Consider the following 18745-nt stretch of genomic DNA (forward strand, 5'->3'; position numbering starts at 1 on the left):
TTGTCACGTGTAGACATTACCTTTAAAGATTTTTCTTTTAAACATACTCTAATGGAAACATTAAGCCTACGTTGAAAGAAATATGGGTTGTCTGTTGCTGACCTTTTTGTGAATGATTGTTTTGACCTCCTGACTTTCTAGAACATTAATGTGGACTATAATATGCAAAATAAAATCTGATGTCCTTTTTTGTATATTTGTTCCATGTCATCATGCAGAAGTCAGCAGAAACAGTCCGCTTTGTTTCTCTCCAGACATTTTTATTCAAGCACAGATGGGTGATATTACCAAACTACAGTTAAGTGTTAAGTAAATTCTAAGTTATCTGTCAAAAGATGCCACAATAAGATTATTTGACTAATAAGGTATGTACAAAAAATGAAGAAGCTTATATTACTTACAGTGAAGGCAAACAAAAACATTGAAAACTTTGGGCAAACCGTAAAATTCTATGGTAAATCATCTATGCAATATGTTTTATGTTGGCTGCCAAATAATTTGAAATTCTATAGAGACAATCCTGCAATTTACACAGGTGACTGCACAGTCCGACTGGTGATAGAAGTCCTTGTTCAGCAATGTAGCATTCTAGTTCCCCACTTCACCTTTAACATATTCAGTGGATGAAGAGTTAGCATGTAACTTCCAAACAACTAGCTGGAGGTTTTCCCAAAAAAATTGTAAAGAGGAGACAGAAGTATTGATATTGTGATATTCCTGGATGTACTGTATGCCAGAATTGTGTAAATATCTGAACAAAATGTCACAAGTAGAAAATGTTTATCTGTCTTATGGGTTGCTACTGCTGATTAGTGTTAATGGTGAAAAAAAAACCTCCATAAGCACCAGCAATACATACAGACATCACGTTAGTGTCTAGGCCACTTGTTAAAAAAAGGTGAATATGCTTATTTAGGGCTTATAAAGCTAACAAAAAAAAAACATAACCATGCAGAGAGAGGTTTAGAAGTGATGTCAGCCAGTAATGAGCCATGGAAATTATTTGGGTTTTTAATTTTAATTTAAATTGCGTTATTATATACTGTATTAAATTCTAAAACACAGAAGTATAAATGATCTGAGTACATTTTCATTTTAATTATAATCCTCTGTAATTCATTCTAGAACACAGAAGAGACTTATGAGTAATGTTATCCTGTATACATTTTCTACATAAAAGCGCGCCACATGGAGACAATAGCCTACCTTCCCGTGTAGAGGTTAATCAAACAGTGAGCTAAGCAGGCAATGAAATCCTGGTCGTGATTCCCAGGACCCAGAATAAGGTTTCTATTCACAGTGAGAACTCTCAGAGAATCCAGAAGAGCCACTTGTTGAGGCACAGTTTTATGTGCTCTGGAGAACTGGTATAATATGGTCCGATTCAAGCAGTTGTAAATAGTTTCAAGGGACAATCCTTGGGACCGTCTCTTTGACTGAAAACCACAAAAGCAAGAAAATGTATGAGAACCAAAGTCAACTTAAAACTTAATTTAAAATGTTAGCAAATAAATTTGGATGCAGGAATAACTTTATAAAAACATTTCTTTGTAAGTTGCTGGAAAAGTACTTTCTGACTGAACAGCATTAAACATGTCATGTACAAAATGCAAAACAGAATGAACTCTAAATATTTATTATCTGAATTTACGGGCGAAGACAAATCCGGTCACTTACCTATAACCACAAAAAAGAAGCACTTGGTCTGGCAAAAAAACTTTTTTTTTTTTACTATCCAGATGAAAAGCATTGTTTTAAAAGCTGAATAGAAGATAAGTGAAGGTTTTGCCAAAAGAAATCATGTTTCAGGTGTCTAGTGCAGGTTACAAAATAAAAGCAAACACACATTTTTGTTGTTGACAGTTCTTACATATTTCTCTGTCCTGTATTAATACTCTTGTGGGTTGGTAGGGACATGTTAAGCTGGCTCATTCATTGGTGTCTGAATTTATTTTTTTTCAGTTTCTTTAGAAAGATTTGTGAAGGAACTGGTTAGAATGGATGGAGATTCTGTGCCTATGCACACCTCTGTGGATCAGTAATTTTCTGGCCTGGTTCTATATAAGAATATGTGACCACATTCACATTAGCGTAAGGAATAATGAGTACATACTGTCATTGATTTGTCATTACCTGTGAGATGAGCTGGGTGATACAGTCGACCACTAGTTTGGAGTCCTTGTTGAACATTCCTTGCCACAGCTTGTCTACCACCCGCTGGGTGAAATAGAACACATTGTTCACCAGCACCTGATAACTACCACCAGTAGTCACTGGTAAAGAGGCATCCTCCCCTACAAAGACATAGCATACACTTAAAACAAACAAGCAAAAAGTGTACAGGAAAAAGATTTCTTTCTAATCCTGTAGTGAAAGCAGAAAGTGAACATAATTGTTACAAACTGAATTCCACTCATTACATTGCGTCCAATTAAAAGATTCTCCTCTTTGTTCTAGTGATGACTGGGAAATGCTTGATTGTTTGATTTACCATCCTTTTTTGTTCTGATTTTGAGGAGCCATCAAGACAAATAGGACACCACAGTAAAAATAAAAAAATTATTAAATAAAAAAGCTAATCCTTCCCTACTCTACACAAAACTATACATACATTTCAAACGTGAACAGCAGCATGAAAAGTATACGAATGTCTAAAACTGGACATAAAACTTTGTACAAGTACCTAGAAGAACATCAGCAGCTAACAAGTGATCCATCACGCTGTCCAATATGTAGGTCTGGAATTCCTTCTGCTGAGCTCTCGTTGATCTTTCAGGGGAAGACTGTAAAACAATAGCATGAACAAAGATTTAGAAAATGTAATATATGTTATCCTTACCTTATGAAAACATCTTATTTAGGGATGCAGCATTTTACACATGTTTAGTGCAAGACACAAGTCTACGCACTTTCCAGAAGCTAAATAACCAAGGCATTTTAAATTAGAACTGACATCTACTTTATTTACCTTGTCCTGAGTAAGATTGACTGTTACCCGACTGTTCTCCAAAGAAAAAGATCACAGCACAGGCCTTTCCTATATCCTCATAATTAAATTCTCATGTAAGATCATTTATACAAAAAAAAATGAAATGGTTTTAGCATAGTACTACTGCATTGCAATATGTTTCTTCCTTTTCTCAAAGTTTGCAGTGAGAATATTTCTTCATACTAGTTTCTAGTCTCTACTTTGCCCACAAGAAAAAAGCAAAGGCACCACCTAATCTCAGTTACATTCCAACATTTGTTCTACTTTGAGTGGTAAAATTACACCATCATTTCCTTTTGTAGGGGCCATGACAGTTTGGTGGAGCTAGGATTTCTGATGAACCTTGTAAACTTGATCCTTTCAAATAGTGTACTCTGAGCTACATTCCAAAACCTGCCTTTTGGTATTTTCAGTTCTGTACTACGATACTAAGTCACCAAGAGTGAAGTAACACTTAAATAAAACAATAATTTCTGTATGCTGCTATTAGCTCAAACACATTGGCATATAAGGATTTCATACCTCTAACAGTAGGTCTATGAGAGGTGTCTGCTTGCTAGCAGGAGTCTGACAGAGATTCTCAATAACCAAGACACGCATAAAGTCAAACACAAACTTTTTGGCGGGGTGACTGGTGAGATAAGTCTTGGAGCCCACATTGCAATATTCAGATTGACTTCTGTTCATTCCAGAGTCTGACGCAAAGGCTTTAAATTCTTCAGCAGGTGAACCCACTTCATCATCCAAGTCTGTAACCTGAAATATTGAATATATACATTGAGGTTTATGCATACATTAGCATATCAATATTTTTATTTTGAAACCCATAAAATGTTTTTTTCTGATATTCTTGATATTGCCATAAATACTGAATTGAGCACTTCTGTACATGATCTTAGACTTGGAAAGACATCAGCTGACTAAATTATGCATTTTTTCCCAGCACATGAAACTATCTCTTCATCCCTACAAAAGTAGTGCTTGAGACCACTTTTTTATCTCACACAGGAATCTCAGGCATCTTGGCTGTAGATCAGGATGGTTGGAAGGTGCAAAAAAATTGGGTTTCTTTTGAGTACTTTCAGTAAAGTGCAAAATCTGTTACTTGGCCTAACATAGGTAAGGTACAAGTTACTTAAAAATAAATAAATAATTAAAACAATGAGAAGTTTTTTTTTTAATAGAAAAATTGAGCTTTCCTTTAAAACCGGTAACATCCTTTTGAGACTTATCACAGTGAACAGTTTACCCTTTAACAACAGTTGTCAATGTGTTGTATTGTAGTTATTTCTCTACATTGGTTTTAAAAGAAGTAGCAGCAGTACAATATTTCCATAGTGTACAAGAGCATGTGATACCTTGATTGGTGGCATGCCATGTTAAAATTATACATGTAAATGTGTGCAATTACCTAATTTCTCCCACCCATAGCACTTGGCACTCCACTAATATTACATTTAACATTGTTTTCTTTTACTAGAACATTTTTTTTCATCACCTCCTGATATTGTGAAAAACAAGAATCCATTTTTGGAACCTTGTAAATAATGGAAGAAAATGATTTGTGCAACATTTACTAGCAATATGCCACCGCCTGGCACTGGGTACCTAGCTAACATTAGGCAGTTGAACATGATAATACAGTTCTCTGACACTAGCAGTACTTAGCATGCTCCAGATCATGTTTAAACAGCCTTCAGTCCTAGGAGGCCTATTTAATTCCATCTGTTATGAGCACATGCACAGCTATAGCTCGAGATTAACAATACTATGGAGATTTTTTGTGTTCTGTAAAATGTCATGTAAGCACTCTCATCACATAAGGGGTGTATTATTAATGGTTTCCATATTTAGGAACGCTGCAATCAGTAAATGATCGCACAGATCACAGTTACATATATTTCTACATTTACCATGGAAATTTGTTGTAGGTGTTTCAATGGATATCTATCTACATAAAGATAGTTAAACATCAACATAGGAAAAAGAACGTTAAAGCATTGGAACAAAAACATTTGGATTTCATAATTAAGCAGAAATGAGCAAAGTGCTGAAACCCATGGCAACTAATCAAAATTAATTTTTTACAGTTAAGATAAAATACTTGATTGCTATGGGATACGTTCTTTTCTAAATCATTATTGTGCTTTGTACCATCTTCATAATCAAGTCATATTGAACATTGAAAAAGCAAGAATGAACTGAAAGAATATAATGCACTACATTTACAAGACAATTATAGTCATCATCCTGAATTCATGAAAAAGATCGTTTTGAATAGCTTATGTCATATTATAGTCAAAACTTGAATACAGTGATTGAATAATAGTATGGTGTGATTTCTACCCGTTCTATAATTTTAAAGCACACCTAGTAAAAGCTATACATCTGATGCCAAGTGTAAGCATGTAAAATGTGTTTAATACTTTCAGGTGGTTTAAAGTAATTCCTCCCCTACCATTCCCTTCATGCTTCTTCTCCCAAGACGGGCAACATTATCATTTGTCAGGCATGAACCAGGGTCTGTATTTCAAAAGCTTAGATGGTAGCCCAAAAATGTCACCTGACATTCAAGTGAGGGTAAACTTCCAAGTTGTTACGGAAACAGGAATAGAGGACAAATCTTGGGAATATATTCTTTCGTTTTCAATTCAGGTCTAAAGACAGTAAGTGAAAAGAAATAGCCCTAATAAAGCACAGTTTGGCCTCAGATACACTTTAACCCTGCATACCACCAGATGACAGCCTAAAAGGCATGTTAACATAAGAAATGAAATTACTAATGTCGGAAAAATCAAACATTGGGCACTATGTATTGTCACTTCCATACGTGTTGTTCTCATCTCTCTTATAGTCTCCAGCCAGGAAACTCCACCCCAAGGTCCACTGGAGAGGTAACAGAGGGCTTATATTTCAAGCACTTAAGAAGAAAGCCACCTATCTATAACCACAGGAATTACTAGCATGAATAAATGTGGGTTAACTAACACTTTGCCTATTGGCATCATGTCTAAGTGTCAGTATTGGAGATATTTGAAGATACACAAAAACCTGCTAAATTAGGAAGAATGATAGAAAATTCACACCTTATCTTCAAAACAATACTCTACAGTAATGCTAATTTAGCCATTTTCATTGATCTCTTGTCATGATATTTTATGTTTCTGTTTATACCATACAAGATAAATGTCACTTGGTTAGATCATGTTCTCTTAATAAACCAGCAACATCTGCACAATGTGACATTTACGGTTCTATGTGTAGAGGTGCTGTTAACTTTCATTTCACACATGAGTTGTTTACAGGCCCTGAGACATATGTGTCTAAGCTAGGGTCATTTGACTTTTAGATGGCTAATTGCTTTTTGATGCACATGTGTTAATTATCCGAGGATAGATGTCAATATGATATATACTCCTGCTCAATGTGGCACACACTGCCTTCATATAAGGCTTAACAGCAGACTGCACAAGTCAGCCCTTTATTGCAATCTCACCAAAAGAGAATTATTGTATGTATTATATACAGGAAAAATATGCTGAACAAGTCTTCCTGGGAAAGGAGTAAATAGTTTTCTTCCTTGCTCCCTATTTTACCAAATGCTGCAGAAAATGTTTTCTTTCTCTGAAGACCCTTAAGAAACTGACCCTTTAGCAGTGTCGATCTCCTAGTCCCCCCACTGTGCTCAGTGATTCCTCAGGCAGACCTCCACATCTTTACTGTGTACTGCTTTGACATGGAGGTTAGAAGAATTAACCACCGATTGCTGCAGCAAACCAAGATTGACTGCTGATCAATCATAAGCAACTGATGTTTTGGTCCGTGATGTACAGCATTCAATAGCTGATGAATATGGATCAAAAGAATACAGGCTGGAGATGTATGTACAATGATCAATCAAACCTAATTAGATAATTAGAAGAGCAAAAGATCATACAAGGTTGTCCCCAGAAATGATCGAATTTCTGGTTGGTTGAGAAGAAAATGAGTTATGCATCTGCTTACGTGTACTAAAATATACTCTTAGGCAACAGATATTTGTCACTAGACATCTGCAAAGTCAGCAAATTTTGAAAATGTAAACTTTAAAGTCTCTAATGTAGTCTACAAGCACAGTAAAAGATAAAATACTACAGATCTTTTACATTCTAACGTTAACTTTATAGTGTAGCACTAGAGTGTTACAGAACGTGATCATTAAAAATACATTCTGAGCTCAGTTATTTCTAACAGGTAGTAAGTAACCAAAAAGAAGAAAGCTTTTTTTTACCATTTCAGAGTATGGACGAATGTTAAAAGGGAATACAGATGCTGCCAAGGCACACAGGAACTCAGGGCTGATCCACATTGGAGAAAGGTCTGGAACATTGTGGTAGAGGTAACGGAAGAACTGCATCAAGGTAACAGGATACTCCCGAAGCCAAGAGCCCTCCTCCTCTGACTGCCATGGCTGTTTAAATAAAAATATTATTGATTAAGAGATTACAAACATTATACAAAGACTTGATACTAAATTATAACTGCAGGTTATGCAGTGAATAACTGCCAACATCTGACAAAAATGATGACAGTAGCTCTGCAGAATTTGTTAAGATAAAAGTCAATAAAAACTTCCCCTTACAGAATTAAGCATTGTCCTGAGCATTGCCAACAGCAGTAAGGCAGCTTCTGTGCACACATTGTGGATTGAGGAGAACACATTTCCACTGGAAGCAGGAACTCCAAAAATGAAAGTCCAAATGGAATCTAAGTCAAACTAAGGAAAGAACAAATCAAATTACATTTAGGACACCTGTTGTAATGTAAGAAAAGCCTATAATCTGCACCCTCTATCTTTAAATCTACAAAAAGTTTCACCTGGTGCCAGAGGCAAAGTCTTTTGCTGCAATTTTAATCTGCTTGTATTGCCTTAAAAATGGCCTCCATGTGTCAGCTGGGAAGAGAACAATAGCCAAAACCCTATCAAGCCACACACTGCACATTTTGAAGCACCAATCACCTATATTTTCAAGAGAGTTACTTACAGCTGACATATTAATAAACTAATAGATATATATATGCATAAATTATGAAGCACATCTTTATAAGGGCTTTATTACTGATTTAAGAACCCCTTAGATTATTACAATATTAGCCTCTTAAAAAACACCAGGATGGTGACACTGTCCACCCATATCTGATAGACAGAAACATTTATTTCTAGAATAAAAGTATATGGCCAGTTTATCACACTGACTGACAAGCTCTGCAATGACATCATCCTTCCCAAAATATGTAATCGGGCCAGGTAAAAAGATTTATGATGTCTGCCTTTATAAATTTTAAAATGCTAACAAAAAACAGACTTGTCACATGGCACATTTTGTACAGCAGATAAAGAATGTCTAAAAAAGTGGAACCAGGTAAAGAAAGGTAATAAGAAAAGGTATTTGCAGACATTATTGAAGCAGAAAAAATGTGATTGTGTGTCTGCTTTCACAAAACATTATGAGATAATAAAAAATAATATTTTTTTTGAGAGAGGCTTATCGGTATACCAGAACAATTGTATAATCTAAAAAGATTGACAAAACACACACATGCCTCACTGGCTAATTCCTACCTGGCAACCCCGGTTACTTCGGATGCTGGTGACAGGTGCACTGACCTGCAAGTTCTCAGGCAGTTCAGTGACCGGTTGCTGAAGGAACAGTGCCATGAGCAGAAAGTAAAGGGCAGGTACGTTTGTGTGCTTGGGAAGTAGCGACTGAAGGACTGGGAAGCCAGGGAAATGACATGCATCGCGGTTAATCTCCCTGAGTGTTGATCTGCCGCCAGCACTTCTTCCTACATTAAAACCTGTAAAGTCCAACAAAATAGTCTATTGCACATTACAATTATAGTATGAGTTGTTTAAAAATCAACTTTGTGTGTCTGTTACAATTGAGAGAGAATATAGGGATTTACTAAAGGCATTAAGACTGTTCACTAAGCATGGCGAGTTATTTCATAAATCAGATGAAGCAGTGTTTTCTTCAATCAACCAAGAGCAAGGAAAAAAACAATCAAGAAAAGAAAGTATCACCACATTCATTAGGAGAAATATCCTTTACAAGGTGATAATTCACCCTGGCAAGTGAACAGCCTTAGTAGCTTAGTCTTTGAGCGCAATAGAATATATAAAATGAAAATTAATTAATGCTATATTGCATTTTTTGCCAAAATGTCTTCATACACTGCTATGATCAGACATAAACAGAGGTAAATCTATGTGTTGCTTTTTTCAGTTTTATGAACTGGAATTTTAGGCCACACCAGCTATAATACACACAAGCACACTTTACCTAGCACAGTGCCGATTTTATTGGTCAAGACAGAGTCTGTTTGGTCCAGCCATCCTCCGCCACTAATTCCTTCCTTGAATTTGATGAGAATTGACTGATTGCTCAGAAGAACCACCAAAATCCTCATAGCTGCTGTCACTGTGGTGGAGTGCAGATGTTCCTCCATGAACATTATGACCCAATCAAAGCCGAGAGTCTTCACTAGTTCTTCACAAGCTCTTTATAGAAGAAAGAAAGAATGTAAGCAATACATGACTTCATTACCTTACTTACAGAGTGTTGTCTTCTGTATAATGAAGAAAGCTAAAGAAATGTGCCGAAGTCAAAGAGACTGATGTGCTAAAGTAATTGAGAATCTTTACACAGTAAATTGTATGAGGATCCATTTCAATTATACAGATAAAATAGGTAAACGGGGAATTTCTTTGCACCTGACTGGATAACTGAACTGAATCTTCACACAATATGTTGTGTGAACATTCTCAGTTTCTTTGGTAATCTGCCTCAATGTTTAACTAAGCTAAATATGTAGACAGAAAACCTTGCCTAAAAGGTTCCTTTTTTTTTTAATACTTATGGAAAGTATTAGAATATCTGTAAAGATTTTTTTTTCTGTTCGTGCCCTTAATGGGAAGCTGATGCACTATCTATCCTTGTTACCATTGTGACAATTGTTGCTGAGATATAGTGAAGAAAAATCTTCCTATATGAACACCTGTACTGTTGTCAGTTGTCTAAAAGAGGATTTCAGCTCATTTTCTAAAGGTTTCCTACCCCTTCCCATTTGCAATTCTTGGACAGGAAGTGAAGGAAAAATCTCCCCCAATTTTACAGAGACAGACAAAAATAAAGAAGCAAGGGTCTGACCCTACTCTATCAGAAATAAAAGGGGAGGTAGTCGTTGGTTTGCTTCATTTCCAGTGTAAAAAATAAATAAATGAATGAAGTAACTCTACAATGTCTTGGAAGCAAAACGTGTAAGGTTACTTAAGTAGAGATAGCTACTGAGTATACCAATGCTACAAATTAAAATTTTGTCATACTATATTTATTTTATACACAAAGACAAAGAGCAATGTGCAAGCTGCTATATCTCACAGTAACCATTCAAAATCCATATCTCAATGGTTTGTTTTAAGTTCATTCAAATATATAGATGCTATGAGTTTTTCCACTGTAACATCTCTGTTCTTTGCTAGATTCACCAAGTGGTGTTTTACGCAAACTGAAGCTCCACATTGTATAGCTGTATGAGAATGCAAGACTCTAAAGAAAACTTACTGCAGATTTACAGTTGTCTTCTCCTTTGTGGTATAAAGCAGCTTAAGCAACATATCCAATAGTCTGTTTCTTAAAAGAATGAGACTAGCTGAAACAAGTCCTCCAAAGTCATCTTCGGATCCTAAAAAAAAAATATAAATGTTAAATATGAACTTGTGAGCCAATTAAACAGGCCCGTAGTGGTTTACATGAGCATGGAGTGTTAGGGGATAAAAAAAAAAAAAAAAAAAAAGAGGGCAAGCAAGAAAAGCCCAACACACAGAAAAATAAAATGGTATTTTCGAAGACAATAATACAGAAAAAAAACAAAAAAAAAAATCAGAACAGTTTTAATCTGACCAACAAGTTATAAAAAAAAAAAGAATATTGGAGAAAACATAACCATGCAATTTTACAGTATATTGTACAGTTCCTTTGCACTGCAGAAATACCAGTGGATTTTTACAGGAACAGAATTTTAATAACTAGTGAAACAAAAAGTAACAATTGTACTATCTGCTTGTTTTAGTGATTGGTTCAATTATAGGGCATGTTACATTCAGTCTATGGGTGGGCACATTGCATTAGTGTGAAAATGGTCTTTTTTTGTGCATGTGATTGATGGATACTTTCATCTAAAAGGAAAATCAACCAAATCACATACCTGGCTCAAGCTTCTCCTCATTATTTATTTCCATAACAACAAACTTCTCACAAACAGCAAATGTAGGTAGTGTTGATGAAATGAACTGGCCAAACCTTGACAGCATAAGTTAAAACATACAAAACATTATTGTTATACATTAATGACTTCATTTGCATTATTCAACTAAATTTAGAACACTATTTTTTTACTTCTAGATATCATGAATATAGTACCTGAGCAGGTCATTGCTGTTGGGGAACCCTTGAAGTAAGTAACTCAGTACATTACTGATGGCAGATATACTGGGCTGGGACAGAGTCATGTCCCGTAGAGTCAGCAATAATTTGGGTATCAGCTGGAATTCTCTCATGAGCTTTGCGTTCCTTGCAGCCTCACTGAAATGAGATACACATATCACATATGTCACATATATAAATACTGAATAACACAGGCCAATTTTTGCAATACATGAACATTTCTCGATGTCTCATCCCTTTAAAGGCTTTGTGAGTACAAAATAATATTTTGTAATCTGTCAGAAATGAACTCTCCTCTTTTAGGATGATTGCACTTCTGTTGATTGGGGTTAGCCATGTTGATCTTTTTGTAAATTAGTCCCTCCCACTCTCCCATCTTTACAACAAAAGGTAATATGATTCTGTAGTCCAAGAACTAGGGTGGCTCATTACTCACCTTGAGAAAACATAGAAGTTTTCACAGGACAGCTTACTATTACTTACTTACTACTTAAGATTAACCTTCAAGGCATAATGGGGCATGGTTCTGTAGGTCATTGTTCCACAGAATATAAGCAATGTAGCAGAAGTATGTATAACAGTGCCCAGCACTCTCCCCAAAACCCAAGACATCTTTGTGCTTTATTTGAACCAATAAAGTAACAATAAAAACCCACCATGTAAAATTAAAACATTTTAGCTAAATCATTTATTGAAAATTGGCTAGTTTGACTGATGGAGAGCGCAGCAGCAATATGCGACTTGGGTTACAAAGGAGCACATTTAATTTTTTATTTATAAATGTAACAAAGTATTTCTCATTGAATAACTAAAGCTGCATACACACATGCAATTATTGTCTGCATGACTAAGGACTGCACGATGCATGAACGAGTACATACAGCACTGTTCTGCTCTATAGAGAGGGCAGCGAGAGAGCAACGGAGCGGCACCCTACTGCGCGCTTTCCCTTTTCCTTGCATTACGATCGTTCATTGTCCGTGGATGCGCCAGGATGGTCGTTCGGACGATGGACAGCAGGCGCTGTACACACGCCAGATTCTCATACGATATCGGCCCTGAACTGATTATCGGGTGAGAACCATTGGACGTGTGTACCTAGCTTTAGAAACAATGTATACGATATGAAGGTAAAAAATTTTGTGTATTTTGTTGTTGCAGTCCTACCTAGATTCTGTAAGAAGCTCAATGAAATGCTCAAACAGGGAGAGATGGAGCTCATATGGTGCATGGAGCCATACCTAGAATACACAAAAAAACATGTCACAAACACAGAAAACCTCACAGTGTTGGCTATACATAAAGGTTGAAATTCTGATTTACAAAAATGTTCTGTGCTTAAAACACATAATTGAATTGCAAAAATCACGTCACCAAGAAAATGGTTTGAAAAAAAAATCATAATGAATATTTATTAGTGCTTTAATATCACAGAGAATACCTGTAATTATAAATGGCTTTTATTTATTTTTAACAGAACAGGGAAAGGTTTACTTATGGATGTTTGTGTCAATACTGAGATAATTTATTTTACACCAGTTTCTGTACTGGTGATATTACAAAAAGTAATATTTAAAACAAAAAAAAAAATCTCCCCAGAGGTTACAAAAGCAAAAAAGTAACATATCCAAATATCTAACAAAGATGATTGGTTTCCCTTTTATAGAGATTAAATTCTTTTACAATAACCCAGCAGAAAGGAAGGACAAAAAACAGCAAAAAAAATACCTGATAAAAGTACTACCCCTTACCTATTCTTCTAAAAAATTCCTTTCCTTCCCTTTAGGCATTGTGCAAGTAAAGAAAAAAAATTCAACTGTTGTGCCAGGCATAAAGAGTTCCCCTACTTTCCACTTTACATGACAAGATGATGTATTTCTGGTTGTGAACTGCAAAGTACATGCATAGCATACCTCAGGACATAGACTTCTCCCCCCTCTCCATCTTTATAACCCCCTCATGTACACAGGCAATAATGACAGAAAATCTCATTTTATAAAATATATGTGCTTATCAAACAGATATAACAAAACACTTTAATTGGTATACATAACAGACCAAAAGAGTACAAATACAAGAAGAGTACAAATAGGAGAAGCTCACTGGTAAGGTTTAGACACACTTCATATTAACCTACTAATTGAACAGTTAATTTGCAATTTACCTACTTCTGTGCTGCTGCAAACACAGGGCACGTCTGTCATGTATTTTTTCCTCTAATTTAAAGTTGTATAAGGCTAAATAAAATCAAATCCTGAAATAGCCACGTCCACTTGCTCTATCCTAAACATTTATTTTAGTTTCCTATCAGCTATCTTGTTGTAATGTTAGAGTGGGTTGTACCGACCATTAAGGAGTACCTCCACTCTTAGGCAATGTAGGCTTTCATTTTATTCTATAATACAATACACTCCCATTTTTTCCCATTTGCTAGCCCCTTTCAGAAAACATGGAGCTTAACCCAGAACGTCATCAAAAACAGATCACACTACAGAAAAAATTAGTTATTAGAAGTATTTTTTAGCCACCTACCTCAAAGTCACATAACAGGTCTTGGAAGGCAGTTGAGTTGGGGATAATGGAAGTCTCATGACCGCTGTCAACTGTTCCCACCAAGGAAAAGGTAAGATGCAAAATGTGACTGTTTAGAAGACCTCTTTTCTTCTTCAGCAACATTGCTAGGAGCTACAATGAGCAAAACACGAAAAGAAATATAGGCATTTATGTTTTATTTATAAACATATCCATTTATCCAAGTCAATTTATACAACTTCAGTTACATTTCTATTGAGAGAATGAATGTGCTTATACATGTACCACAAATATCACCTTCCTCACATAATGCATAATGTAACTACACTGTCAGAAGTTTTGTGAAAAGAACTGTACTCAATAAGAGAATAAAGCAATATCTGAGTAACTGAATGAATAAGGCTGAGATGAGGGAAATATGACCAAAAACAGCCCAGTTTATCAAAAACTAAAGCCAAAAGGACATTAGAAAATAAACATCGTGTGTCACATGGTCACAAAAAGCACATTTAGATATTTATAGAGTGCCACTGTAATAAATGTGGGGAACATTGCAAGAATGCATGGAAAATTAGGGGAAAAATACCTACATGACTTAAATTTTGCACAGGAACTTGATATTTGGTGAATTATAATTTACAGACGCATATAAACTTCAGTGTAAAAACCAATGTCAAGAAGGAATAGTACTTGGGTGCCCATGTGCCTAATGTTGTTAAAAGGTTTAATTCAAGAATATGTTTGTTGTGAATAAGGTGGTTTGCAGAAAAGCAGTACGATGTACATGTATCATTTCCTAATTGGAAGAATTTATAAAGCAGAAATATGTTTGGAGTTTAAGTGAATATCAATATAAATAAATCAATCCTATTTCTGCGAACACTTAAATGAAGTCTATATTTTACCTTATTTTCTTACATGAGAGCATAGTTTATTTTTATTCATAATGAGAACATATAGATTTTATAAAAGCTCCAATTTTGTTTATGTTCCCTAATGTCACCAAGCAAATATCTATGTGACATATTGACTGAACCCAATTAACCTGAATAGGAATAACCTTGAAACACCCATATCTAACTAGCAGGACTTTCATCTGCAGTTTGTTATATGGAAATTTCCATCCTATGAGAACAGACAGCAATCGCAAGGCCTGTCAAAACATATGATGAATGTGCATTGCCGTGAGCATAAAACTACCTGATGTAAGATGCAAATCTTGCATTTCTTAATGAATATTTATTCACTCTACCAAGCAATTTATCTAGCTGAATCATATCTAGTCATCTACCACCTGCCTGGTACAGGGAAGAATGTTTGCTACATATTGCACTAGAGGAAAATGTGGCAATATACCATAGCCAGAACTGTTTTATTGTTTCTGTGGGACAAGTATTTCTGTGTCACTATTTCTGTAACATGTTTGACATGGGTGTACATTACACCTTGTAGGCTAGAAGTTCATATCATAGATAGCAGATCATAGATTACTATTAATATTACTGCTATTTGGTTTTTAAGCTCCAACTAGATAATAGGTTATATGTAGATAAGAATAAAATGGAGATGAGAGGGGGTGGTGGTTCTGGTTTATCAGGAGAGAATAGCTGACCAAGCAAGTTTTCTAGCTGTTCCATTACTGTGCCCACATAGTGAGTAGTGAACCACAGACATAACATCAGTTTGTCTGAGGGCAGCCAGGTTAGATGTAATTCAGTTGAAATTCACGGGTATTCAGACACTTATTTGGCAGCATAACATCCAAACATTATTACCACACATGCAAAAAAAAAAAAACAAAATAAGGTAAAGGGGTTTCAAAGTTTGATGTTTTCTGGCTTGATGCTGCCCTGACACTGATCTAAAACTGCCATTATGGCAAACACAGGCACTCTTGTAATGTACTTGGCCCAAATGCATACGTCTCCCCTATGAAAATTGTCCCATACCCCTGGGAGTACGTGTAAGAATCTGCAAATTTACCCTTGATGACCCAATAAAGGGAGGAATCATTATGGGGCAACCTTTATTAAAACCATTGTAGGTAAAGGTAAAGCCAATAATTTACAAAAATGCCAGAGAAAGTCAAATTAGGACAGAACACTAGATTCCACTTTTCAATACAACTATAGCAACCATTTAAACTGTTCTCAAACTGCTATTGCAGGAATTCAATAGAACTGGCTTCTATGAAGAAGCGCAGTAAAGTTCATTCACACAAAGTGCGGTACAATTCATCTAACATATTGAAATTTAGACAATGTTTAGAAAAGTCTGTTGTTCTCACTATATGCAATGTAATTGTATGCTCTGTTACAATGCATTGCTGCATGCATTTCTGCCCATTCCTGAGTACAACAACAGACAGCAATGTAGGCTCCCATGTGTTCCAGTGTAGCAAATTCCCAGCTGTGAACAAGGCCTTATTTAAGAATGCTTTGATTTGAATATTTTTTTGGTATGGCATACATTTGTGATGGGTTTGCCTAAAGTTCACCTATTGTTTAATTATTTGTGATTGTCTAAAAAGGGTTTTGATGCACTTATTCAAAAATATCTTACTTTAGCATTTGTATTACCTGGTAACCTTTAATTCTTTCCATCTCTTTGCTGGCAAGTGGATTGCTCTTTACCACACACACAAGAGCCTTGACTGCAGCATAAAGGCCTTCAACATCAGATGCCATTGCTACAAGTCCAAGAATAGCAGCTGCCCCCCCTATGTATTGTAGGGTTGTTGCTACAGGTTTTGGGACAAAGGTTCTTACACCTGAAATACATAAAAACATTTATATATTTTCATTATTTTAGATAACAATTACATTACTATAGCAAATTATTCACATGGTCTTAAAACAGGTCTATTACAGCTTAAAAGATTGCTGACTATCAGTATCAGCCCCCCCTAGTCTGCTTATCACTTTCACAAAGAGGCCCCAAGAAATGGATGAGACACACTGCAGGCTCCAACATCACATGCATTGTGAACCAATGTACTTCTTCCCTCATTGTGATGTGTGCCTGGAATGCCTGACAAAGGGAAAATTCCTAAAACATCTTGTTTACAGACCAGCAATGCAAAGACCTGTAAAGCCCTGTTCATTTAGAAAAGTAATATGAAGGTTTTGAAGTAAATAAGCAATTTGTTTTCTGAAAACCTTTAACTAAGCTTCTGACTACAGAAAGTGATATATACTTTAATTTGACCATAAAGTGCTATTACCTGATGTCAATAAAATATAAGCCAATTAAATGTGTGTATGTAGTCATACAATTTGAAGAAACGCTTTACTAGAAGGACTGGTAAAGGATACTTTGGAAAAGCAGATTTTTGACCTATGGCAACAGTTCAAACCAGAACCAAGGATATTTTAATTCAATACCTTCTATTTTTTTATCTACTTTTAATATGCAATATCCATTAACACCAATAACAGAAACATTACATTTACCTAGGTAACCAATGAGTGCGGCTCCTACAGTCCGAGCTGGTCCATTCAAGTGTCCAGCTGAATTGTGTAGCAGTTTCACTGGGGTGGCATTCTCATGCGATGATATTGCCAGCTACATGTAACAAAAAACAAACAAGCTTATTCCGTACAAATTTCTGAATCAAATAGGGTAAGAAAGAATAGGAAAAAGAGACCTGTACCTAGAAGCTATTTGGGAGCAGTGTTTCTTTTACAGCAAAAATAGCTAATTTTTACTCAAATTAGGAATACAACATGGTAATTTAGGTTCTATCATTTATGTGAGATGGTTAGTGATGCACAGCAAGATAGAACAAGTTTGCAGCAATAAAATCCTCATGAATCACAAACTTTTTTTATAAAAATTGTTTTATTGGTTAATCACGCTAAAATAGACTTGTTCCATCATCTTCACCTTCTTTTCTATTCAAGAATGTGGGGAGCATAACCCAGCCATGAAAGTAATGCATGTAAATCACTGACCTTATTCTAATCAATATGGGATGTGTCAAGGCAGATGTTGATTGTTCATGAACAGGATAGGAAATGGAAAAATTATGGAGTATGTTCCAGATGCTCATTGGAACTGAGAAAGTGTCTTGGGTAAGTTATGAAACATCTTCGATGGTTTAGAACATTTAGGTGTGACTAACCTGGCTAAATAGCATCATAACAGACATTCTACTTACAGCACTACTGATGCAAAGGGTAAACCTAAAATTCTAGCCAACAATTAAAAACACACATATCAATATATCCTCCTAAAAAATGTCAAACATAATCCCAAATGATGCCTTATAATGGGGTTAAGAAAGAGGAAGAAACATAAAAACATACTAGTACATGTTAGTATATAAACAAACTTACCTGCTTTGCAATTGCTTTGCTATCCAATTTATTATAAACTTTCCTTATTCTGGCCACTGTTAAAGATGACACAGAAAGTGCATAGAGTCCAAAGGACACTTTTTCTTCTGGTACCAGTGACACCAGAGATGGGGTACCGGATTCAGATTTGGAATCTTTACCTGCAAGAAAAAGTCACTTTTTTATCTCAAATAAATATTTAACCTTTCCTTTCTCTAGTTTTGACAAATATTGAATTTGCAATTAGTAAGAATTGTTTTTAACTTAGATTTCAAAAACTACATTTAATTCAGTGTCTTTTATTAAGTGAATATTTGTATAGAGTACATCCAACATTCCAGCTAGCAAAAAAGATGTCATATTAGTCATGGCCATGCTTTTGTGGTCCCTAAACCCCCACC

The 18745-nt window shown here is 35.5% G+C and overlaps 1 protein-coding gene across 4 annotated transcripts in view; it reads right to left on the bottom strand.

Annotated features, from left to right (window-relative positions):
• Window positions 1–18745, bottom strand: part of WDFY3 (WD repeat and FYVE domain containing 3) — a 136728-nt gene that overhangs the window by 33821 nt on the left and 84162 nt on the right. For 3 of the 4 annotated variants that reach the window (XM_072405446.1, XM_072405445.1, XM_072405443.1), the window contains 16 exons: window positions 18345–18505; window positions 17460–17571; window positions 16587–16777; window positions 14008–14160; window positions 12643–12716; window positions 11452–11613; window positions 11237–11331; window positions 10594–10714; window positions 9313–9530; window positions 8592–8827; window positions 7611–7745; window positions 7260–7439; window positions 3512–3745; window positions 2684–2783; window positions 2134–2294; window positions 1207–1436 (listed from right to left, as the gene is read on the bottom strand). In XM_072405446.1, the coding sequence (XP_072261547.1) occupies window positions 1207–1436; window positions 2134–2294; window positions 2684–2783; window positions 3512–3745; window positions 7260–7439; window positions 7611–7745; window positions 8592–8827; window positions 9313–9530; window positions 10594–10714; window positions 11237–11331; window positions 11452–11613; window positions 12643–12716; window positions 14008–14160; window positions 16587–16777; window positions 17460–17571; window positions 18345–18505 (2563 nt within the window). The remainder of the gene's footprint in view (window positions 1–1206; window positions 1437–2133; window positions 2295–2683; window positions 2784–3511; window positions 3746–7259; window positions 7440–7610; window positions 7746–8591; window positions 8828–9312; window positions 9531–10593; window positions 10715–11236; window positions 11332–11451; window positions 11614–12642; window positions 12717–14007; window positions 14161–16586; window positions 16778–17459; window positions 17572–18344; window positions 18506–18745) is intronic. The other variant, XM_072405444.1, reaches the window with a different exon arrangement.

The sequence above is a fragment of the Pyxicephalus adspersus genome, chromosome 3, assembly GCF_032062135.1.
Source record: "Pyxicephalus adspersus chromosome 3, UCB_Pads_2.0, whole genome shotgun sequence".
Classification (NCBI taxonomy): Eukaryota; Metazoa; Chordata; class Amphibia; order Anura; family Pyxicephalidae; genus Pyxicephalus; species Pyxicephalus adspersus.